This window comes from Trachemys scripta, chromosome 5 (assembly GCF_013100865.1).
Source record: "Trachemys scripta elegans isolate TJP31775 chromosome 5, CAS_Tse_1.0, whole genome shotgun sequence".
Classification (NCBI taxonomy): Eukaryota; Metazoa; Chordata; order Testudines; family Emydidae; genus Trachemys; species Trachemys scripta.
The window spans coordinates 43,245,914-43,271,036 of record NC_048302.1 but is presented as its reverse complement, the minus strand read 5'-3'; the positions used below and the strand labels follow the sequence as shown (position 1 = coordinate 43,271,036).

General features: G+C 40.0%; 1 protein-coding gene and 2 long non-coding RNA genes across 4 annotated transcripts in view; 2 read left to right on the top strand and 1 right to left on the bottom strand.

The window, feature by feature from the left end:
* The first annotated feature begins 675 nt into the window (after positions 1-675).
* Positions 676-4,446, top strand: LOC117878409. The gene is made up of 3 exons (XR_004645969.1): positions 676-744; positions 4,150-4,291; positions 4,407-4,446. It is a non-coding gene; the product is annotated as an uncharacterized LOC117878409 (long non-coding RNA).
* A 760-nt stretch (positions 4,447-5,206) lies between these two features.
* LOC117878408 lies at positions 5,207-9,455 on the top strand. Its single transcript, XR_004645968.1, has 4 exons — positions 5,207-5,284; positions 6,893-6,980; positions 7,654-7,749; positions 8,526-9,455. It is a non-coding gene; the product is annotated as an uncharacterized LOC117878408 (long non-coding RNA).
* Positions 9,456-15,840: 6,385 nt separating this feature from the next.
* HSPA4L (heat shock protein family A (Hsp70) member 4 like) overlaps positions 15,841-25,123 on the bottom strand; it is a 50,139-nt gene continuing 40,856 nt past the window's right edge. For both annotated transcript variants that reach the window (XM_034770758.1, XM_034770759.1), the window contains 4 exons: positions 23,641-23,748; positions 22,088-22,207; positions 20,426-20,587; positions 15,841-19,834 (listed from right to left, as the gene is read on the bottom strand). In XM_034770758.1, the coding sequence (XP_034626649.1) occupies positions 19,640-19,834; positions 20,426-20,587; positions 22,088-22,207; positions 23,641-23,748 (585 nt within the window). In that variant the 3' untranslated portion in view covers positions 15,841-19,639. The remainder of the gene's footprint in view (positions 19,835-20,425; positions 20,588-22,087; positions 22,208-23,640; positions 23,749-25,123) is intronic.

Genomic DNA, 25,123 nt, shown 5'->3' with positions numbered 1-25,123 from the left:
AGGGTTTCATAAGATGCTCAGTGGCAGCTGGCTCAAAGGATACCAGGGTGCATCTTGGAAGAGAAAGTGCCATGATGGTGTGTAGAGAGATGACTTTGGGTGTTCAGCTTTGTATATATCAGTGCAATGCAGAAGTTTCCAATAAAGCTGAAAGTTATGTACCTGAATATAGAGTCTTAAGGCCTGACCTAAAGCCCCTTGAAATCAGTAGGAGTTTTTTCCATTGACTTCAATGAAGTTTGGGATTAAACTGTTAGCGTACTAATTCAAGGATCTCCAAGTAACCTGTAACAACACTATGATGGGTGTTAGAATAAGGTAAAGGGCAGGTACAGGGATGGGGAAAGGGAGTTGTTGAGCTCTCTCTCTATATATACACTGGACATGTGGGTGTCTAGGGTACCCCTTTCCATCTCTAACATGGGGCTCTGTGCAGTAAGGAATCAGTAGTTTTTTGTTTTAGGTAAGTGGCTTGTTTGTTTTCACAGTTTATCCATTGAGGACAGGGGTGAAATCCCTCCTTGCCCTAGGGATATGAATTTGTGAGAGAAACTGGTATTTTTATAACGTTTTGTCATCTATGGTTTTTTGTTTAATTGCACAAGGTGCTTTTCTTTTTCAAACTAAGCAACTGGTTTCCTATGTAAGAGATTGACATGTTTTTTTGTCCTCTCTGATTTTCCAGGTTACATTACATTTTGGAATATATTTGGAGGAGGGAAGCTATTTGCTTATTTCATTGGAGTAAGTGCTGATTAATTCCTGTGAAAATACAGTAATAGGTAATGGGTGCTTTGATGATATAATTCAGGGGTGGGCAAACTTTTTGGCCTGAGTGCCACTTTGGGTTTCCAAAATTGTTTGGAGGGCCAGTTAGGGGAGGCTGTCTCTCCCCAAACAGCCAGGCATGTCCCGGTCCCCGCCTCCTATCCGAAGCCCCTCTGTTCCCCACCCTCTGACCGCCCCGCCCCCTATCCACACCCCCACCCCCTGACCACCACCCCCAAACTCCCCTGCCCTCTATCCAACCCTCCCTGCCCCCTTACCGCGCTGCCTGGAGCACCGGTGGCCAGCGGCACTACAGCTGTGCTGCCCAGAGAACCGGGTCAGGCTGCGGCTCTGCAACTGCGCTGCCTGGCCGCCCAGAGTGTTGCACCAGTGGCACGGCGCACCGGGGGTGGGAGGATAGCAGGGGAGGGACCGGGAGCGAGCCTCCCAGGCCAGGAGCTCAGGGACCAGGCAGGAGGGTCCCGCGGGCTGTAGTTTGCCCACCTCTGATATAATTGTTTTTGATTGATGAAAGAAATGTTTGTTGGACAAAAGAAGGATCAATAATTTTTAATCCATATTTTTAAAGGATAGATCAAATTGGTATTTGTAGACTACAAAAGTTTAAGATGGAGTTTAACTGAGAAAATATTTACTTAGATTACCATGGTTAGTCATGGTAACCATCATTCAAGCTCCTTTATTTCAGAAGCTCTGTCACAAAGGACAAATCTTGTAATGAATTGTATTTAATCTGCATTTGTGACTTTGATTTCCCTGGCAGTTTCAATTGGCTACTTCCTTTCATCCTGCTTTTTTGCTATTAAGCAGTTATTTTACTGTAGTGCTGGAATATTTCATTGGTGGGTGATTTTGATCTCTTTAAGTCCCCCTACCCTTCTACCCAGTACATGTCATGAGGCAAATTAGATTAATGTTTGTAAGCCAATGAGATCCTTCAATGAAAATACATTATAGAATTGCAAAGTATTTAATTGATTTATGCTTCTCTCACCTGCATTCTACCCATTTATCAAACTGCAAGAGGGATTCTTTCTAAGTCATATTCATACTTTTTTGTCTTTTTAAAACCCCCAAGAACTAGAGGAAAGTCCTACTCTATTTTTAAATTTAAAGCAAACAAGCAGCTTACATAGCTGACATACTTAAAACCCCGATAGTGTTAAGTCATATTGTATATTATATACTGTTACTTTGAAAAAGTAGTACAGCTAAACAGTTTTACAGCATAGGATTACATGCCTGGAGGAGAAAAGGGCTTTCTAGAAGCATCTAAAGCAGGGGGTAGTCAATTATTTTTTTGTCAAGGTCCCCATTTGTTGTTCAAGGTATAATCAAGGTCCAGACTGGAGAAAAAAAAAAAAAAAAACCCGATGATGATAAGTAAAAAAAAAAAAAGATTTTGGGGTCTGTTCAAAAGTGTCTGGCAGTCCGGATTTGGCCCACACGCTGCCTATTGACTACCCCGATCTAAAGCATATCAAGGGATTTAGTTTGTTAGAGAGTTTTCCCTTACTCTTAAATACAGATGTCACAGCCCATGGAGCTGTACAAGGCCTGGTATGCAGTAAACCTATAATTAAATCACCTGGTGCTAATTGCAATGGTAGTCCCACTGTGCTCTTGATTAGGAGTTTGAAATACCCAGAACAGAAACAGCCTGGGTAGACTCTAGCATAGGTTTTACATAGGACCCGTGCATGCTAGACTAAGGCATTCAGGAATTGTAGTTTGGTCTGAGCACCAAGAACTGCTAAATTACAATAATTATGACACAAACTTCCTCTTGGCCTTGGGCAAGTCTCTTCCTCAGCTGCAGAGGTGAAAGTAAGCTGGTGTGCCGTACCGGGGTGGCCTGGCTTCCCCAAGCAACAATTTAAAGGGCCTGGAGCTCCCAGCAGCAGCTGGAGCCCCAGGCCCTTTAAATTGCTGCAGAGCCCTGCTGCTGGAGCCCTGGAGTAGCAGCGGGGCTCCTGCTGCCTCTACTGCACTGGGCCCTTTAAATAGCTACTGGAGCCCCGCCGCCGCTACCCCTGGGCTCCGGGGGCTATTTAAAGGGCCGGGGCAGTAGAAGCTGGGGACTCCTGGGCCCTTTAAATAGCCCCCGGAGCCCTAGAATAGCAGTGGGGCTCCGAGGGCTATTTAAAGGGCCTGGGGCTCCTGCTGCCTCTATGGCCCCGGCCCTTTAAATAGCCACCAGAGCCCTGGGGTAGCAGCGGCAGCTGAGGGCTGCGGCAGCGGTTTAAAGGGCCCGGGGCGGTAGCAGCAGCCGCCGAGCCTTAAGCCCTTTAAACTGCTGCCAGAGCCCCCGGCTGCCACTGCTACCCTGATGGAGGAGGGGGAGGGCACTTAGTGGTACAGGGCGGGCCGGGGCTGGCTCTGACCCCCCCCATCCCCGCCCCTTCTGCTCGAGGCCACGCCCCTTCTGGGGGCCAGAACCGGCCCCAACCCGGCCTCATACTGGTAAGTCCCTATTTCTACTTTCACCCCTGCTTAGCTGTAAGTGCTGTGAAATGAGGATAATATTACCTGACAGGGTAATATGAGGGTTAGTGGTGTGTAAAACATTTTGAAGACTAAAATGCTCTACAAGTACTAAGCATTAGTAACACTCTCCAACAAACACACTGGGTCTTACCCTTAATTCTGTATCTTAGTACATCATTTGTAAAAAGCTCCCAGGACCCCATGTATGTCTACACTGCAAGTGAAGGTGTAAATGTAGCACAGATAAGCATACCTGTGCTAGTTTTAATCTAGCTAGCATGGATTAAAAGTAGTAGTGAAGATGTGGTGGCTGGGACTTCAGCATGGCTAGCAACTTGAGTATGTACCCAGGTTACCTGCCAGGCTTGTATGTGGGCTAGCAACTACAGCTGAAGCCCCTGCCATGACATCTAAGCTATTATTGTTACTTGTGATAGCTTGATTAAATATGCCTACTCGCATGGGTGGGTAGGGGAGGCTGTGCTTCCCCAAACAGCCAGGCACGGCCCTGCTTCAGCCTGCCCCAGCCAGTGTTCATGCGCTACCCATGCTACAAGCACATCTTCATTTGCAGTGCAGACCTACTCTTAGATACAGAAACAAATATGCAAGCTCCTCTTTTTGTCTGTAAATAATCTGTCTGACTCAAGCCCCTCCTTTCTGTGTCTCATTGGTGGTTAGCCTGCCACCTGTTTTCATTGTATATCTTGTAGAGCATTTGCTGCCCTCATATTATGCAGCTTCCCAGTATCGTATTTGTGTAGCTAAATTATGAATGAAGAGCTTATCGTACTGCTACCAAAAATTGGTTTATGCTGCTGGGAACCTGTGGTAATAGTATTCACTGCTGCATCTTTCCTCTTTCATTTACAGTCCAAGGACAGGTCTACAATCCGTGACATGGCTGTCAGTGATGATGACTGCCTCCTGTGTGCAGCTGACCACATGGGTTACATCTATATTTGGAGCATCACAAAATATGCTCTTCAGGGACCAGAGGAGGAACCACCAGCTTGTGAGCAACACTTTCTCCTTCCCTGTCAATCACAATGCCCCTTTACTCTGTCACATGTTGCTGATAGCTGCATAACAGATTTGTATCTTGTTTTTTTCCCCATCCCTTTGTCAAGTGCTTCTAAGTTGGAGAGCTCATAGCTGCAGTGTTACAAGGTAAAATAAACTTCACAGTTGTTCTTTACTTCTTAAAGAGATGCCACTTGTTCTTCCACCTATAAATGTATCCTTAAATTATAGTTTTTCATAGGGAACATAAAACCAAGCTGCTGACTATTTGAGGTTTTTAAACATCTTATGCACTCTTCATGAGGTTAGAGAGGTCAGCCCATGTTCTGGCTAATTTCTAATTAAGCAATTTCATTCTGCCTAGCTACATTCCTCATGCAGTGTTAGATGGATGCGGTATCTTACAATGGGGATAGCTGCTGGGCATAGTTATATAGTAATCATGTTCTTCCCCAGAGGTGGCTGTATTTCAGTGGTGAAGTGATTTGTTTGCAGACAGCTCTGAGATGAAAAACCCTTTATAAGTATGCTGATATTGGGAACTCTGCTAGTACAGCCAAGTGCAAATGATAGCCACCTCTTTTCTGTATCATTTTTTTTCTGTTCTTTTCTTTCTCTTCTCTTTTCATCCACTGTCTATCTTTCCCATGCACTTTTGGCTTTTTGCTGAGTGTCTTTTGGCTGAGAGTCATTCTCTTAGGAACTGCCGGCCATGAGGGTCACTCCATCTGCTGTATGGAAGGCTCTAAATTCGGATACTGTGAGAGAACAGAGGGAGTGGGGGAGTTGCCTGGAGCAGGCGCTAAATGAGCCAACCAGAAACACCTGGTGTGGGGAGGGAACATCAAGCAGCTGGTTCCTAATAGAAGTCTCTGAGGGAGTCCACTTTAAGCAGGGCATTTGTAATCTGAGTGTCAGTTTGAGTTCTCCTAAGATCTATTAAAAGGATCTTATGAAGAAAAACTCTACTCACCCAGGCTTTGAGGTAAGAGCCATGCCCTGGGACAGACTTCTGGGACTTAAAGTTTTGCCTTTTGAGTTCATTTATCTGAATAAATCCAGACCCAATATGGGTCGTTATTGAATGAGCAAGTATATGGTGTTTAGTTAAAAGGGCCTGGAAGAGGGAGGATAAAGAGCAGAGCAGTGCAGAGGCACCTTGGCTAGGAGGGGACCCGTGGGGTGGGGTGACTCATTTAAAGATACAATTGAGGCTTTTACTATTTTTATTCTGCCCTAATTTAACCTGGAATTATTTTCTGCTTTTAGTTGGCTCCTGCAGTCCTAGTAGAGCAGGTCAGAATGGCTAATTTAAGAGACCAAAATTTGCAAGTTTGCCAATTTCAGTGTATTATCTTTTACATTTGTTATAGTGCCTGTTTTGTTTAGCCTGCTACTTTGCTGCTGGTCATAATTTCCTAAACAGATGGGAGAACCTGTTATTTTGAATTCATTGACCATCTGGGAGTCAAATTTAGTTGTAGCTCTTTTTAAGGTCTGCATGTGGAACAAAGGAAAGCTCCCTCAGGAAGAGGGTTAAAAGAGCACGTAAGAGTGGTAACTGATGATGCTTAAGGGGCTTCATCTACACTGCAGCGGGGGGTGTGATTTGCAGCTAGTGTAGACATATCTGTGCTAGCTGTAGTATAGTTAACTTGCTAAAAATAGTAGCGAAGATGCAGTGGTGCACACTGCACAAGCCCACCCATCCCCTGGAGTACATACTTGTGCAGTCTACTCTGAACCCTGCACCGCTGCATTTGCTGCCATTCTTAGCAAGCTGGCTAGAGTATAGCTCATAATGTGACCGTGTATGTCTGGGGCAAGCTGCCAGTCACATCTGTAGCATAGATGTAGCTTAAAAGTCTCTTTCACACTCTGTATTGGTCCAATAAAATGTGGAGAACTACCATAATAATAGCTCCTAATGCATACACTTAAGGATGCCATAAAAAAGTTTGTAAAGTACATTTGAGAGGACAGGAAAATGGGAGTAGGTAAAGACATCTTAACAGGCATATAAGATTCCAGGGTTGCTTGTATTAGTTTGTTCCCATTACCTTTATTTCAATATATTCTTCCCATCATGTCAGCTTTAAGATGTGATAGACATGGCCTCCCTTGAAACATTATTCTATTAGTGTCTGTTTCTAGTTAACCCAGTTAGAATGGTTCCCAACTTCCTGGGGACTTTTTCCTTTTGGGGCTAGACTACCTGGTGCAGCAATGCACACTTCAGGAGTGTAATTTCTAAAGTGCACTAACATGTTGCCTGCTAACTGGTCCTTGTAGACCCTGTTGGTGATGAACTAAAAGCTCCCTAGTGTGCTTTAATGTCATGCTGTTGCAAATAGTAGTATGGTAAAATGCACTAGGGAACTTTGAGCCTGCACCAGCAGGATCTACATGGACCAGTAACTGAGCAACACATGGATGCACTTCAGATATCTCCCCCACACTTCGAGGTGGGGGGGGAAGGGTGTGTGTGTGTATTGTTGCACCATGTGGACAAGCCCTTAGTATTACAATGTAAATCAATTTCTCTCTCTCTCTCTCTCTCTTCTTCCCCCCCCCCACCTTTTCAATGGAGCAGTGTTGCCCCAGTGAGTGAACACCAGTGCTTCTCACCTCATCTGTGGACTGCACGGTGAAGCTGTGGCGCTTAGAAGGGGAATATATAGGTAAGTGAAGAACAGAGTGGAAGCAACCCACCATATTGTGAACTGGCTGCTAATGAGGATCTAACCACTGTCTGTCTGATCCTAGATAAAGTCTCTGTGACCCATAGTCATTCACAGGATTATGTTTGTGTTAAAGCAACAAGAATCTTGCTTGAGGATATGAGTCAGTGTCCAGTCCCTTGTTCATTAAGTGGCTCAGCCTTTGACCACTAAGTGATGAGTATGTCAGTAAAGGAGCTTAAACACAGTGATGATCAGCAGAAAAGAGATCCCTCCTTAAATACTGGTTTCTTCCTGCTCCTAGAACAGACTGTGAAATGGTTGTGTGGTACTACACACTTCTATCTCACTGACACCATATCAAACTTGCTCCTCTTGGTGGGGTGGGGGCAGTGATTTTTCCTTTATAACATCCAGGCCTGCAAACACAGCCTAGAATCTGGGTCTTTCCTCTTTCATCTCTCATTCTCAATAATATAGAGGTTCAAAAAGGCCAAGTTCTCCTCCCAGTGACACCTCTATAATTCCATGAGCCTTCTATGGATTTTGACCCAAAGTTTTGCTGCATATCTGCAACTTTCTGGATGAAAAATATATGCATGAAATTGCACTAGCACTGGTCCAACTACAGTTACTGTCACATGTGAATAAGTAATTTTTTGTTGTTGTTTAGCCTGAAAGTCAAGTGGCTTCTCCTATGAGCCTGATTAAAAGATGATGAAATTGCAGAAGAACTGAAACAAAGGCAGAAAGCAAAGTCCGAACACAGGTACTCACCTTCATTGATTTCAGGGGCATTTTAAAGGGCATGACACCAAGGGTCACGCTAAACTGAAGTGTGTGTGGCCGGTGGAGGAGGCACTATCAATCTCTATATTTAAAACATGATCAGTTAGCATTCTTCTATCTGAGATCTCCATCTCTACATTGCCCATGTGGGTGTGGCCAGGTCCCCCCCTTTTCCCCTTCTCCTCCCTCTTCTAACCATCCTTTTGAGTGGGGAGAATGTTCTATATATACAAAACTACTAGTGGCTTATTTCCTTGGGAGAGTCTTCTGCTCTCTTGGATCCTTTCATCCCTCTCCACTCCTCCCCAAAGAGGACCTGGGTTACTTTCCTTCTCCCTTGAAGGAATCTACACCAATCCTTGAGTTTGAGAGAGAAGATAGTGGCACTTCCTTTCCAGAGAACAGATCCTTCTTCCTCTGCATCATTCTGAGCCCATGGTGGTCCAGAAGGAGGAATTGAGTTTCTCAGAGTACATGTGCTACTAGCCAACTGCCAGGGAAGCCCAACGGGTGCGATTTGCAAACAGGAGTTAGCCAAATTGTTACAGCACCTAATTTCTAGGCAACCTGCTGCCAAGTGGAATCCATAGCCCCAGGTTAGGCACCAGGCTCCCCATACAATGGAGAAGTTAAATTGGCAGGGCAGAGGGCATCTGCTGAGAGGTGATATGCTGTAATCTCCTACTGTTTCTTGTGCAAAATGCCACCTGTTTGAAAAGCACCATAGCTTTTATGCCATTCTATGCTTTTCTGTAGGGGAAGAAAGAGTCAAACATCTAGGAGCCAGTTCAGATATTCCTACTGTGGAATATCTATTGCAAAACCACTTTCTCCAAGCTTGCACAACATGTGGGATGAATAAAGCCCATAGTAGTCTACCGCTTCTTTAATGGAAATTTGTTTTGGAGTATTAACCAACGTTGTACAAAAATCAAAGTTCTTTAGACTTTTTTTTTTAATTTGTCCCTTGAATGTTGGTATTGGTTTAGACCACACTTAAAATCTAAACATGTTAACAATTAGTCATGAAACTTGCAACAAAGATCCTAGGTGTTGTGATGTCCTATATTCAGCTAATTTAGGCAGTCTACACAACATTATAGTACACCCTGCAAGTACAAAACTGTACTGACACAGCAAATATCCCTGCTATGTACTAACTAACTTTAAAGTAATGCTGTCTACATGTACAGCCCCATAAATATTCATAGTACTCTGAAAATGAAAGCTACTCTGAAAGACTAAGCATTATTACAATTGTTATTCTATACTAGGGCAGAAAGACCTTCACTCCTAGTAGTCTGGTTTTCAGGCATGCTAAACTTTAGAATGAACAAATTCAGCATAGAGGCTTGCAGAAATCAAGCACCATGTTTTGTAGCAGAACTGTGCCAATCAATTGTTTGCTGACTGAACAAGAAAAGTTTTGACCAGAAACAAAAAACTCCCTAAAAGCAAAGGGAATTTTAGCAATGCCCATCACAAAGCAGAGTGCCACCCCTTCCCTCCCCCATCCCATGCGTTGAAGCAGCAATTTGAACTTGAGTGTTTTTCTGCTCCAATGAATCGTTATTTATACAAAATTAGAACAGCTTCAACATGAGTGATGGGGAGAGACTGCCGCATGTGCACCCTTTAGCCCAGCAATTAGGGCACTTACCAGCAATGTTGGAGGCCCAATCTCAAATCCTTGCATGAGGCAGTTTTGGGACTTCATCCTCCACAGGTTTTAAGAATAGGAGTTAAGTCACCCTCTGACTCTAGCCTGAAATTTGTTTTGGCCAAAACTATATTTAACTTGAAACTGCATTTTTCAGTAAATGTCAGAAAATGGTTGCCTAGTTCTAGTAACGCAATGACAATTGCATAACTTAAATATTTAAAAACTAAAGAACAGTGGCAATTAGTCCATGAGCTTATTGACAATCCTCAGAGCAGTAGCCAGTGCCCCCAGAATGTAACCTTGGAATTTGCAACTTCTGTAATTCTGGTGAGACCGTTAGTGGTTCTACACTGAGGGCATATCTACCCAGGGACAGGCTGGAAAATAAATCTGAACCAACTGAAAGTATGAATTAAAGGTAGATTTATTAAACCCCTGTGGAAAGCCACTGATTCAGAATTAAAGCCGCCTTAATGAGAACCACATTAAGGTCACTTTAATTCTGAATCAGTAGCTCTCCACAGGGGTTTACTCAACAGCTGTGGTTAGTTAAACTATATTAATCTGGATTAATTTTCTGGAGTGTCCATGTAAACAAGGCCTGCATCTTGGTCCTTGCAACTAGCCCTCTCCCTGATAACTACCTACTCTGTTACTGGCTCCCACTCGCTTTTTCAGATTAGGAAGCAGCAAAAGGGTGGCAGGAAGTTCATAGCCTGGAACTCAGTTCTGTGTTGAACAGCTAGCTGATGGAAACAGGTGGGAAAAGCATGTATGGGTAAGCATGTCCCTCAACAGTTAAGTGAAAGAGAGCATGATGGGGACGGGAGGGGAGAAGAGGAGCCAATCCCCTTGTTGGAATAGGGGTAGATTGTCCTAGAAAACCCATCACAAGCATATTGGTGTGCAGACTTCAGTACAAGTTCTTGAGTAGGACTATAGGTCTGTTTAGGGACTATCCAATTTTACCATCAGATTGTTCAGTCTCACTATAATCATGGGGTCTGGCAGTGGAAATGAATGGTAAAGTAATTCCTTCAGCCAATAAATTGTCCACTCATTAGTTGTGAAGACTTAGATCCACAAACCTTGCTTATTTTGACATTAAATACTGTAGCTAATTCTTTGATTCCTAAGCAGCCTACATTCATATTCAGTTGCTTCTGTATGCTTGTTCAGTCTAATTCACACTAACTATGCAGCATAACAAGAAAGGCAGCAAACAAAACAGATCATTACATAATTATAGATTTAAGAAATTGTATGTGCAGGTCTAGTTCTGTGACTACAGAAGATAGGCAACTGAAAACATCAAGGATACATTTTTATACCTGAAAGGTAGGGCTTATGTCTACATTTCTCACCCAAAACTTGCCACTAACTAGTCAAATATACATTTTCTTATTGTTACAATCTAGGCCACTAGATCTAAGATAATATACACAGTATTATAAGCTTGTTATATTACTTCTCCTGCTCACTGGCTAGAGTTTAATCACTGAGTCAAGGCATGGGTTCTATTCACTCCTTGCCCTGACTCAAACACTGTTTCCATAGCTGAATCTTAGGATATTACTCACCTTTATAAAACAGTTAGCTGGATCTCTCTAAGGAAAACGTACTGTAATAGATGTATATAATCAGCATGATTCTATAGCCTCTAAAGCCATTTTAATGAATGTGGATTATTGGTTAAAGCTGGAAGAAGTTGCAGTCAGACTTATCCAAGGTCGTCACTTCACCTGTGCCCTCAGTTTTGCCATCTAAATTACGAATAATGATGCACTGTAAAGCTGAGAATTACCACTGAAAAATACTATGCAATAGCCACATTAAGCACAGAAAGTATTGCAGCCAGTTGAGGGACACCAACTCAAATCTATTTGTTGAAAATGAGGTTTATGTGAGTTTGCTGCTAATATTTGTGAGGAATTACATGTTTCTTTGAAGACTGGTCTGTTGCTGTGACAGAATATGACTAAAGTATAGTAAACTAAACAAAAACAAAGCTCTCTAGTCTTTTTTGTACTAAATTTGCATGTTACTTGTACTAAAGAGTCTTGTATTTTGGTCTTTTGAGAGTCCGCTTGTGAATAGTTAATTATTCTAACTCACTTTGCCACAGCTATGCTTATGAAGGACTCAATAGGACAACCCCCCCCCCCCCCCAGCAGGGGGGGAGGGAGCAATGGTGGTCCTATCAACTGACAAGGATTTGACTTAAGTGGCCCATTCTCTCCCCCTCCACCCCCCCACTTCATGCATATGTTCTAAAGACTATATTTCTTTTAAGTGCCAGTTAACCTGCCACTACTTTCTATGGTAAAGTCACTTGTGCTCAGCAAAATCACTGTCACATTTAGTATGATTAGCAATATATAGTGGAACAGGGGTAGGCAACCTATGGCACGTGTGCCAAACACAGTAAAGGAGCTGATTTTCAGTGGCACTCACTGCTGGGGTCCTGGCCACCGGTCTGGAGGGCTCTACATTTTAATTTAAAATGAAGCTTCTTAAACATTTTAAAAACCTTATTTATTTTACATACAACACTAGTTAAGTTATAGTATAGACTTATAGAAAGACGTTCTAAAAACATTAATGTATTACTAGCACATGAAACCTTAGAGTGAATAAATGAAGACTCTGCACACCACTTCTGAAAGGTTGCTGACCCCTGTAGTAGAAAATACAGATGGATTGAGAGTCACTTTAGTCTAAATACAGTATCTTAATTATTCTGCTGTACAGGTTAGCTCTTCAAAATGGCTTGCATTTTTTTCAGCACATTTGAAAACTCCCATCAGAATGTAGCCAACATAAGGGTTACTGTTTTAAACTTTCAACTGCACAAAATCTGAAATATCCTATTTTGTTTCACTACATCTTTTTTGACTTTGTATTATAAACACTGTTAAACTGAATCCTTTAACGTTTCTAATCAGCATTAATCCTGGGAATAGCTACTTCCATTATGCAAGGGAATGGCAGAAAGATTCACTATTTAAAAAAAAAAGGTCTCGGGGGGGAGGGGAGGGCTTGATTATGGTTCAAGTAGCAGGTTTATATATATTTATTATAAATTATACACAACCTCAACAATCTGAGTTGCCATTCAAAAATAAATTGAAGTATTTGTCAATTTGCACATGATCAATCACTAATATAAAGATGTAATTTACATACATAGTAAACATTTTCCATACTTTAACACTGCTGTAAGTCTATTCAAGTTTCACACAGTCCCCCTGCCTTCTGAAGATATGTTTAGAATACATAAACAAAAATGACAAATATGCAACATCCAATGACTTAACTTGTCATGAACCACAGTTAACTACAACTTTTCAGCACTTAATATAGGTGGCTGGTTGTATTTAGTTCAGACTTCATTTTCAATTTAAAATACATTCTTCAAATCATAACATTGCAGTGGTTTCTGCAATGCAATGGTAGATGTTTGACATGGTAGACACCCAAAAAAAGCAGTTTTTTTTTTTTAATGGTTATATCCGGTCAATCGTAGTGTAGCAACAAAACTTAAGCAAGTAGAAAATATTCATGAGGCAGTGTATTTCAGATTAACAATCACATGCAACTATAAAGTAATTATGCTAGTTATTTTACTCATTTATGTAACTGTTGGATTGTTGGACATTGTTGACCAGATCCCTGGAATTCTTCCTAAAGTATTCACTGCAAAACATTCAATATTCTTTACTATCTACTCATTTACTTTACTATTCTTCTAAAGCATATAAGGTTTATATTTACACTCTAGCTGTCTTGTGTTCACAAGTGAAAAAGTATCATGAAAAATAACCTTTAACTGAAAAGTCTGGAATAGTCAACATTTTACCCCTCTGGTAATAGGATTTTTTATTCCCATATTCTGTAACAAGTTTTCTATTTTCAAGACCACCATTTTGATGCATAGTTCTTTAGAAAGTTTAATGTACTAAAAATACAAGTAGCAAGATTTCTCTCTCAGTTAAGGGCTATTAAGCAGTAGAATAGTGTAAGGAAACTTGCCAGGCACTATCCCTGCCTGTAACTAAACAGGGACTTCAGTTTAAAGGGCTGTTAATCCAGTGCCTTTCAAGCAGGGAATTCTCTTACCATCATTTGACTGAGTCCATTTGTTAAATGGGGAGGAGGGGAAGAGGTAAAAAGTAAAGATAATTATGAATAGGTGTCTACGGCTCTGAAATAGGAAATGGAAATTAAAGCCTAAACCTAGGCAAGGTAGGATACCTTAAAATTGAAGGGAAAAGGTACATATTCAGGAAGGTGTCAGATACATAACACACAATGCAAAGCAGGTATAAGTGAGGAGTTATGCTTAATTTCCTCCAAGATGGAAATCTAATTGAATAATAAATTAATCAGTGGTGGTTTTTGGAGCTAGAAGCCCTGCTGAAGGACAGAGGTCATAGCTATCCTGGCTGCTGGGAATGAAATTAGAACTATGTCCTGTAAGATCTGCTGCCTTCTCTGAAGCAGATCAACAGACTTGCTCCCACAACCCCACCCTATTTTAGACATTTACAGTTCAAGGTTGATCTGTGAAGACATTGGGGTAGGGTACAGATTGCAAGCTCTGTAAAGCCAGGGTGACAGGAAAGAATGTTGTGAACATCAAAAGGGGAGTTTCAGAGTAACAGCCGTGTTAGTCTGTATCCGCAAAAAGAAGAACAGGAGTACTTGTGGCACCTTAGAGACTAACAAATTTATTAGAGCATAAGCTTTCGTGGACTACAGCCCACTTCTTCGGATGCATATAGAATGGAACATATAATGAGATATATATACACACATACAGAGAGCATAAACAGGTGGGAGTTGTCTTACCAACTCTGAGAGGCCAATTAATTGAGAAGAAAAAAAAAAAAAGTTTGAAGTGATAATCAAGCTAGCCGAGTACAGACAGTGTGATATCTATTCAAGTGACATCATCATAGGACCTAATCACATCAGCCATACCATCAGGGGCTCGTTCACCTGCACATCTACCAATGTGATATATGCCATCATGTGCCAGCAATGCCCCTCTGCCATGTACATTGGCCAAACCGGACAGTCTCTACGCAAAAGAATTAATGGACACAAATCTGACATCAGGAATCAAAATACTCAAAAACCAGTGGGAGAACACTTTAAGCTGTCTGGTCATTCAGTGACAGACCTGCGGGTGGCTATATTACAACAGAAAAACTTCAAAAACAGACTCCAAAGAGAGACTGCAGAGCTAGAATTGATATGCAAACTAGACACAATCAACTCCGGTTTGAATAAGGACTGGGAATGGCTGAGCCATTACAAACGTTGACTCTATCTCCCCTTGTAAGTACTCTCACACTTCTTATCACACTGTCTGTACTCGGCTAGCTTGATTATCACTTCAAACGTTTTTTTTTTTTCTCTCTTAATTAATTGGCCTCTCAGAGTTGGTAAGACAACTCCCACCTGTTTATGCTCTCTGTATGTGTGTGTATATATATCTCCTCATATGTTCCATTCTATATGCATCCGAAGAAGTGGGCTGTAGTCCACGAAAGCTTATGCTCTAATAAATTTGTTAGTCTCTAAGGTGCCACAAGTACTCCTGTTCTTCTTTTTTCAAAAGGGGAGGTTTTTTCTGATAGAACAGCAGGAGTGGGGGTTGGGTAAGACCATGCAGTTAGTTCAACTCAAGATAAAATGACCATGCTCAGTGACTTCCATTCAACAATTTGGGGGAGGGGGGGAAGAAGATGACAGAGAAAATATGCAATATTTGAGTCTTGTTCAGAGTCAAATACTCTGATATTAAGTGCTCTAAACAGAAAGGAGGAGCTCTATTAGGAGGAAGAAATACAGGGAGGTGTTTAACTTTTTCAGCCTATATTAAATAAATTGACTATAGGGGAAACCACTGGACCATGGTTTGAAAAAGTAACAGCTAAAGCCACAGGTTGATGGCTAGACTAGCAACTTCCTTTCACTCTTAAGTATCAAACCACCCCTCACTGCATATGTAAGTTGTAACAGGCACCCATGTGCTGTTGAGATCTGTCTCAGTGATGATGCATCTCAGCTTCACCCTTGTAGGCTGTGTAATGGTGACCTAAATTACCTTCAGACAGACATGGTACTTCAAAGGAGGTGTAAAGTGTTGCCACAGCTGTAGTATGCTACAGCACCCTTACGTTTCCTTCTGTAAATTTCAGGTATATACAGAAGCACAATGCTTTAACTATCAATTAGAGAATTCATGGAGATGGGAAAAAGAAAGGAAGGCCTCTTTAATCCTATTTAGCAATTTGCCTTGGTGCCAGACTAAAATGGGCAAGAGTCAACAACAGACAAAGGAAGAGGGCAGTAGAATCAGTTTGTGTTTAATCAGAAGTAGGGAAACAAATTCTAAAATGTGTTTTCAGTCCATTTATAATAAGATTCCTGCATACTGAACCAATGGACAGGTTTGATTATGAAGCAGAGTTTCTTGCTAGTGCATTTCAAAAACTGATGCAAATCTAGATTAGATTAAGAAAGCCAGTACAATACAAAATTTTTTGATCAGTCAATTAGCTGTTTTCATGACTCCACAATAAACTGTAAACCAAAGCTCTTGATTTCTTTGATCAACCCACTGAAGAGCCGCACATTCTGCCTTCCACCATGTTCACTCTGTAGTTCTATTTACCAGTATGTAAAGTTTTATTTTTCACTATTTTAAGCTACTGAATGGAATTAAGCTAATAAACTTTAATCAAGATGGTTCTTGAAAACTTCTCTCTGTTCACTTTTTTAATACATCTATTTCCATACCCATAAAACAGACTCCCACTGGATCTAGAAAGTCCATGCCATTCTTAGAGGCACTGCTGCATCTGCCTCTTCCCTTGCAGGAAAAAAACTTAAGGGGTCTTCTAAAACAGCTCAGATGTGTGGACTACTAAAATATCAAGGTTAAGATGCCAGCATTTAAGTTCTAACCATCTCCTTCTTTCATTGCATAAACATAAGGCCAGGACATTCTAAATACACTACTGCTAGTACTGTGTACCCAAACACGTGTATCATTCTAATGGTGTGTCACATTGCCTAAGATGATACCTTTGTTCTTCTCAGGGTTGACAAGTGTGCCAATATATACACACATGATTCTGAAAAATTGTGGCTTTTTTATTACTAGCAGTTATTCTATGAATCTCAAAGAAGACCTTTCAAAATTTGTGCTCGGGTAAGATTTCCTGCTAGAATATCAGACCAGGGCCTCTTAATATCAGTACACTTTTTTGAAGCTTTCAAAGTTGGACGACAGGTTTTAACCCAAGACTGTCAGAAGGGGGAAGCTTTAACTCCTGGTAACCCAATTACTACTCATGGAATAAATCTAGAAGTTGACAGGCTTTTGGATAATATCCTTATTTTCTGCAAACCATTACCATCATAAGCTAGAAAAGACTGAGGGAGAACACCAGTAAGTAAACAAGTGTTTGGAATACTCTAGATAATTTTGCACAACCCTTCAAATATTTATTGTCCTTACATTTATACTTAATATATTAAGTGCCTCTTTCTTTTATGCTTTAAAAACTTTTAAAACCAATTTGGAAACCATGCAAATATTTCTACAGCATCTATTTTGCTACTGTGTCTCAAAGCCTCTCCTAACAGATACCTCCAAGTTAATTTCATTATATTCAAAAGTTAACATATTGTAGCTGATTGTGACATTGGGTTACATCTGAGTGTACGTTTTATGAATACCTGCTTACAAGCAGTTTGGAATACTAGGCCATGCCAGATACTAGTGGGATGTAAGACTGAACGATGTAGTCATACATTTGTTAACTTAACAGGTGTACTGTAGCTATAGGGGGGAAAAAACTCTGAACATTAGAAAGTGTGGAAAAACTACTTTAAATCCTATTTCATAAGGATAGCTAAAATTTTAAATAAGGTCAATTTTTTTCATTGGGGGAGGGAGAGAAAAAGATTTTGCAATTAAGGTCTGAATTTATGAAGTCTTAAAGAGAAAAATGGCAAAAGTGACCATGATTCAGGATCCCAGATTGTTTTTGGTCACCACTAACATCTTTAATGCAGAAAACTACATGTCTCTAAAAACAAAAGGCTAACTAGTTAGTGTCAGCCTTTTGTATTACATCAACATTTTTATTATTGCTGTGATTTATATGGCAGTACATATTTATGTAATTGATCTTGTTTTTAGGTTGAAGATAGTATGTCTTCTGTTCTATAGTTTGTCAAGACCATATAAACTATCAAATCCTACAAAAGACATCTTTCCTCTGAAAGAACTGCAGTCATATTACACAGTCTAGGGTACAGTCTTCATTAATATACTGATGGAATGTAAGCACTTGCACTAAGAGCTGAAAAAGCCTGACATTTGTTTACATCTTTGCTTAGAGTCAATCCACAGCAGTAACAAGCTTAAAACAGAATAAAGACACCGAACAACTTACTTTTGGAATGTGTGATAAAAAACAATGGGATGAGGTGGCAAAATGGTTTAATGTACTATTTGGAGCTAGGCTTGACTACAAGCTGATAACATTTTATGGTCTCATCTCAGTCCCTAGTAGGGATTTTGTCATAGTTTTTCTAGAAAGTGCTACACCACCTGCACTTCCTTGAGTGCCAACTCTATACAACACTACTGCGTATGCCAGTGACTATCTAACCATGTCAGAATTTCTTAAGAAAATTTAAGGAAAGGAGTCACCAAAGACTGATTCAAAACATATTACTCCGGTTTCAAATTACACTTTTTTACACTAACCTAGGAAACAGTTTAAGATTAGAATTTTTCCCCACTAGCCTGTTAGCTTGACAAGACAATGTGTGAAAGCAAATCATATGATTGCCCATTGTAAGTCGTCTTCATTATGAGTGTTTTGATAGTGATGCCATTTTTTAATTATAGTAAAAAATCTACAGCCTTGTCCAATATCAGTTGGAGATTTTATAATGTAAAATTTACATATGATCTAGGTTTAACTCAAATATAGATTTGAAATAAACCTTGGTTTCTCAACACTTCTGCAACAGCTTACATTTGGCAGGAATGATTAAGCTCCCCACACATAATTGGTGTACTTACTGCCTGTTTAACATATTAACATCCCTCATCATAAGGATCATTTGCCAATTATAGTGTAAATAGTCCCTTCTGCTTTCATTTCGAATTTTCAGTAATGTAAAGGATTTAAATCCACACCTTAGAATTAAATATGCTAAAAGCCAGTTTATGAAACAATATTAGGGTTTTGGGGTTTTTTTTAAGCTATTTCTCTGTAATGGTGTACAAAGATGTGCTGTTTGAGAAAACATGTATTGGTTTTAACTGATGGGAAATCTAGCCAATAAAACCAGATGTAACAAGTGCAAATAAAAAAAAAAAAATCAATGTTTCTTTTGAAAGTGTAAGATAGTTAGTCCTTGCAAATTCTATGTACTACTGTAACTCTATCAGTCTACCATGAGCACAGGTACATTTGGTGCAAGTGTATGAAGAGGCCAACCAAGAATATTATTTTGAACAAATGACAAAGCCAATTTACCAGTATTATTTTATAATTGTTTGTTCTTAATTCTCAAATTAAGAAAATTCTCTCTTCTAAGCTTGAATGTTTTATATGAAAAAATATAAAGACCTTACAGTTCTCATCAACAAGATGAACTAGTATACTAGCTAGCCTCTATTTTAATATTTAAATAACAGTACAATAACTAGAAAAAAGGTCAGTGCTTCAAGTGGCAATATTTACACCACTTCAATTCCAATATTTTTCCAAAATAAAGATGCAATTAAATCTACACTTCAGCATCAGTAGTGCAATACAGTGTCCTTTTCTGATTAAAGGAACTGAGGTTTATCCACAATAAAAGCTTTGAATAAGGTAGATTGTTGCTATTTATATATCAATTCTGTATGTTTGATATAAAATATATTGGGAAAGCTTAAACTGACTTTTACAATCTACATTCGGCTAAAGCTCCACATAAGCAGGATCAATGGAAATGAACATTGGAGGGTACTCAATATAAAACACATTCAAAACTACTGCAAAGAACAAAGGACAGAAAGTTGGCTAAGAATAACTGAACAGCTGTAGTGGTACCAGACATAAAAGAAGAATGGACCCTGTAGTTACTTGCACTATTTTAATTAAGTGAAAGAAATATGTAAAATTTAGTCCACTTCCATTTCTCCAGATGGTTTGGTCTGCTGAGCATTGTCCTTTGCTGGATCTGGTTTTGTTTCAGCACCACTCTGTCCATTCACTGGTCCGTTGTGTTCACCATTGGCTTTTGTTTGAGCTTCACTTGGGGGCTCCATCCTTGGCTTAGGCTTGTAAATAACAGGGTTACAGAAACTATCCAATTCCTAATTATATTAGAATTGAAAAAATAGTATGTTCATTTAGAGGTGAAACAAGCATTTAAAAACTTAAACTGTAACTTCTCAAATGTATTCCTTAGTACATCTAGGACAACAGAACTGAGAGGCTTTCATTTCAGATTTTCCACAGAACTATTTTAGAGTTTAAAGTGTGAAAAGCTTGCATGATGGATGTTGTTTGTCTAATTCTACTTCGCTGAAAAGCTTTGCAATTGTTTGAGTTGGAATAGTTGGCAATTTCCTATAAAGCTTGATGCAGTAAAATACCAAGTACTTAATGTATAAAGCAAATAGGGTCACTGAGAAATATTTAATCCCATATCACTAAGTGTAGGATTGAGTCAGACACTAAATAAAGGTACCACCCCTCCCATTCATGTCTCTGGTGAAAAATCCCTGTCGACTTACTATTCTAGGTCAAGACTAGGAGAAAGCCTATTAGCAAAAGTACAGGACCACCCCTAATCTCCGCTACCCCATTTTGCTCTCCAGTCTGAGATTCATGTGACTTCCATAAATATTTATCAATTTCTTCCCTTATATTAGGATGTCATAGGTACAATTATGCTTCATTACCTTAGATTTTGCTAGTATTTCTGCCACCTTCACAACTGGATCCTGAGTCAGACTTAATTTATTCTGGGCATTCATTTTGGTGTTCAACCAATTCATGGCTTCACTAATACACTTTTCAACTTTCTCCATCTCAGCAGGATCAAGATGATCATATTTTTCATCCTAAGACGAGAAGTATTTTGTTTTAAAACACCACAATTAATTTATGGGGCTCACTCTGGTAAAAGGTGTCTACAGGATTGCACGACAACAATTTCTATGATAAATCCATGCATGAATTAAAGTTTAGAGGGAAGAAAAGCTTTGGCTCTCAAAAAAATCCTTACAGGGAGGTTTCATCTTTGTTCATATTTAAGTGCTTCAAGTTACTCTTATAGACAGCACTCTAGAGAAAACACAAATTTGTATTTTACATTTCTGTAAATTTACCATTAGCTGTTCTTTGATGCCCAATATGGTTCAATAGATCACATCAGTTTCCATAAGTAGTTTATTTTAACATATGCACTTTGGCAATCCCCACCAACTAAAATTACACTTAAAGTACAAGACTGAAATCTTGAATTATTTCATTTGACTGATACAAAGAAACCCCTTTTCCTCAAGCTCTAGGATAGTATTTCTAAAAGCACCTCCCGTATATACTCGTTCATAAGCTGAATTTTTTTAGTAAAAAAGGGAAGCACCAGAGAAGGGGATCGGCTTATGAACTGACACAGACCCTCCCCCCAACAGAGGGAGCAAGGGGAGCCAGCAGAACCAGAAGGGAAGAGGTGGGGCCAGAGTCTCTCCACTTCTGGCCACGCTGCTCTCCCCCCAGCCTCTGAAGCAGCTGCAGCCGCTTGGCCCTGCCCCCCAGAGCAGGCTGTGGCCGAGCTGCCTGGGCACCAGCCAGGCCAGAGCCGCCTCTGACCCTCCCCAGATAAGGTGGGAAGGGATGGGAAGGGGAGAGTAGGGGGGGTCCCAGGCTAAGGGTGGGGTCTGGTCACAGAGGTTACTCCCCTCACCCCCAGCTTCTCCCCCCCAAAATTTTCCTCACCCGTTGCTGTCCCAGCCCCTCAGGGTAAGCAGCTGGTGCACCGGGACACTTTGTTTACTTAGGTTTACCACCACGCCTGTGGACGCTAGAGGTAGACAAACCATCTCGGCCCACCAGCGGCTTATTCTGATAGCCTGAGAGCTAAAGTTTGCTGACCCCCAAATTATACGTTTGGCTTATGAACAGGTCATAAAAATTTTCCGTTTTTACTTATCCATCTTGAGGGGGTCGGCTTATGATCGAGTATATACTGTAAGTGCCTTTGAAAACTTTATTTCTTGACTTAGGGTTGGTCTATGCTAGCAACTTAAGTCAGTGTAACTGTTTCTCAGGCATGTGGAAAATTCACAACTCTGAGTGTTACAGTTATACCAACCTAACCCCCGTTGTAGACAACGCTATGTCAATGGGCTTCTGCAGTCAATAACTACTGCCTTTCAGGGAGGTGGACAACCTAGGCTAAGTGGAGATGCCATCCTGTTGGCACAGATGATGTCTTCCGTGAAGCACTACAGCAGTGTAGCTATGCCACTGCAGCATTAAGTGTAGACAAGCCCTTAGTTTTTTAAAAAAAGTTTTACTCGCCTAGATAACCCCCATTCCCCAACTGTATTAATTTGTACCTTATTTTTGAATGCTTCTACTGCTTTCATTAGAAGCTGGACCTTCTTTCCCAGGTCATTTAAAGCTTTTGGTCTCTCTTCATGTTCCATGAACCTTTCCTGAATAGGCTGACCAAATTTCTGTAAGTATAAAACACAGACCATGGTACATTGTATAATTACCTCCAAAACAGAACTAAACTAAGTTCTGAAGAATTCCAAAACTGCACTTTTAATTAAGCACTTCTTTCCCCTGCAAACATTTATGCTTAGCCAACTCAGTGACTGAATGTGATAGTAAGGTAAAAATACCTTGTCCCTGTCTGGGTGAATATCCTACAGTAAAATGTTTTCCCAGAGATTACAATTAGAACTAATATTGTGAGAGACTTATATAACAGGGAGAACCATCTAAGAAATAAGGAAATAGGATTTGAGTGCCACAAAAGTTGGCTAGGGTAATATATGGAGTTACTTTTAACATATTTTTGAAGTCTATTAGATTTCAAGTTGTTATCCTTCTAACACACTCTTGGTTTGTGACAGGTCACAACTCGATTGTAATCATTTAGTAGGCAACAAGCCAAATAACTCCAGGAAACCGACAACTGCCAGAATCTACATTTTCTTCCTTTATGCATTCTTTAAAATACTCCTGTTCGTAAAAGAGTGCTTACTTTCTCAGTCTTACAGGACAGTCACAGTCTGAATCTCATCTATCTATCTAGCTCCCCCAGTTGGCTTATGGCAATCAGCAAAAGCTCAGTGCAGCAGCCATTTTTCAGAATTCACCTACTGCCCATAAGATTTTGTAAACATTTTTCATTATGCTGGCTTAATTTTGGGGGGGTGGACACTAAATAGATAACAGCAGAGTACTAAATCAGCAGTTTCACTACACTGTTTGAGAATGAAGCATTTTTCAATTTGAGGTTATTAAGAGTTATGTGTCCAAGATTTTAATTATGAAAGGTAGAGAATGCCCATGATGATAGGAATCATTGCTGAGGCACCTAACCCCACTGCCAGCAACAAAGCAGATTTCAGCTATGAGCACGATGGAATTAAAAAAACGAAGATTGCCATCTTAAGGTCTATCACATAGAAAGTGTTTTTAACAAGACCTTCTAAAAATATGGATTTAACATTTTGTGTTTCTGGAAAGTAGTTACAAGAGTCACAGAAAAGCCTTGTGCCACTTGGTCAGGTGGCACCTACTGGTGACATTCAATAGGTGGCAAAAAAATTGACAAAAATCAAGGTATGAAATAATCTTCAAATACAACGACAATATTAGACAATTGTGGTACACTAAATTCTAATTACTCTATTCATTGCACACAACAGCATAAAAACATTTTCAGATGCAAATGTGGGTGTCTAGTTTAAGATTTCATTAATCCTGAATCACGCTCCCTGATACCAGTGTTCATGAACATGCTTAAAGGGCTTTTTTAATGGATAAACATGCTCAGACACAGGGATCACTGTATTTCATCTTTAATGATGAGGTTTTTTTAAAAAAAATGTGTGTTCTGTAAAAGCAAAAAAACCCACAAAAACAAAAAACTTACTCTTAATTCCTGAAGTTTGTCCATATATACTTGTTTTGGTTGGTCCTCCCCATCTTCATAAAGCCAGTTTTCTGTATCTTCCAACATTAAGGTCAGTTTACTGGACTCCTAAAAAGCAAGTTAAGATTTTTATAGTGAAAAAAAAAAATCATTCAGAAAAGCTCTCTCTTTATGAAGAGAACAGAATTTAGGAGGTAGCAGGACAAATACAAAAATGTCCTAATTAATTCATATCTACTGAATATGAAAGGGAATTTTGGGTTCACATGCCAGTTCATTATTAGCTAGAAAATCAAGTGGGGGAAACTAAAGACTGACCACAAGGATTTTAAGCCTACGCTATACATCCTAGTGCAGTGACATATTGCATCTTTACTAATCAGGTTTGTAATTTACTGTAACCGAGATTTTGCATATTCCTTTTTGAATACCGATAATGAAATTTTGGATTTCTCTAAAGTTAAATTATATTCACAAAGTATCTTAAGCTTCTAATTCTGTCAAATTCTCCTCCTTGGTAATATATTTGTACACAAGAAGGTTATGGGGTACTGGCAAGAGTTTAAATAGCAGTACTTCAATAAATTACATATAAGCTATTAGCCAGCTAAAGTGTAACTTATGTAGTATGGTTTTACCAATTACAGCCACCCTTGTTCATTCATAAAAAGCAGATATTGACAATATTTGGTTCAGTATTTCCACCACAGTAAAATGTTTAAGATGATTCTTGGGCTTTGTCTGGCAGAAAACTGAGGCCTCATTCTCCCTTAATTTACTCTTCAAAGGGCTTTGCGCCACATGTACTTGTGGTCTAGTACAGCATTCATCAGTTATGCTCCCAAATAACCACTGGAGCAGGCTTTGGTATCAACACTTACAGTAAGTTTAGTATCAGAGGGGTAGCTGTGTTAGTCTGGATCTGTAAAAAGCAACGAAGAGTCCTGTGGCACCTTATAGACTAACAGATGTATTGGAGCATAAGTTTTCGTGCGTGAATACCCACTTCATCAGACTCTGACGAAGTGGGTATTCACGCACGAAAGCTTATGCTCCAATACATCTGTTAGTCTATAAGGTGCCACAGGACTCTTTGTTGCTTTTTAGTAAGTTTGGTGTCGCTGTTAGCCAAAGTGGCTGCTTGGGAGTTGTAGCTGATTTCTATTTGGGCAGCTACTGGACACAGGGACACCACAATAAGACAATCAAGGAACACTGGATGCAGCCTCCAAACACATGGTAAGACACAGAGGGGATAAATTGGTGTTCTGTCTGGCATTTCTGGTTTGGGCCTGCAAGACGTACCAACCCAACAACAGCTTTTTCCCCCAATATGAAATACCTTTCCAGGCTAAGGAGAAAGCGAGGTTAAAGATATCAAGAGGGGCAAGCTTTGTTTGTGCCACTTTTCATTTTATTCCTCAAAAATGCTCACTCCATTTGGGACCAAATACTAACAGATATGTCACGTTTTTCTAGATTT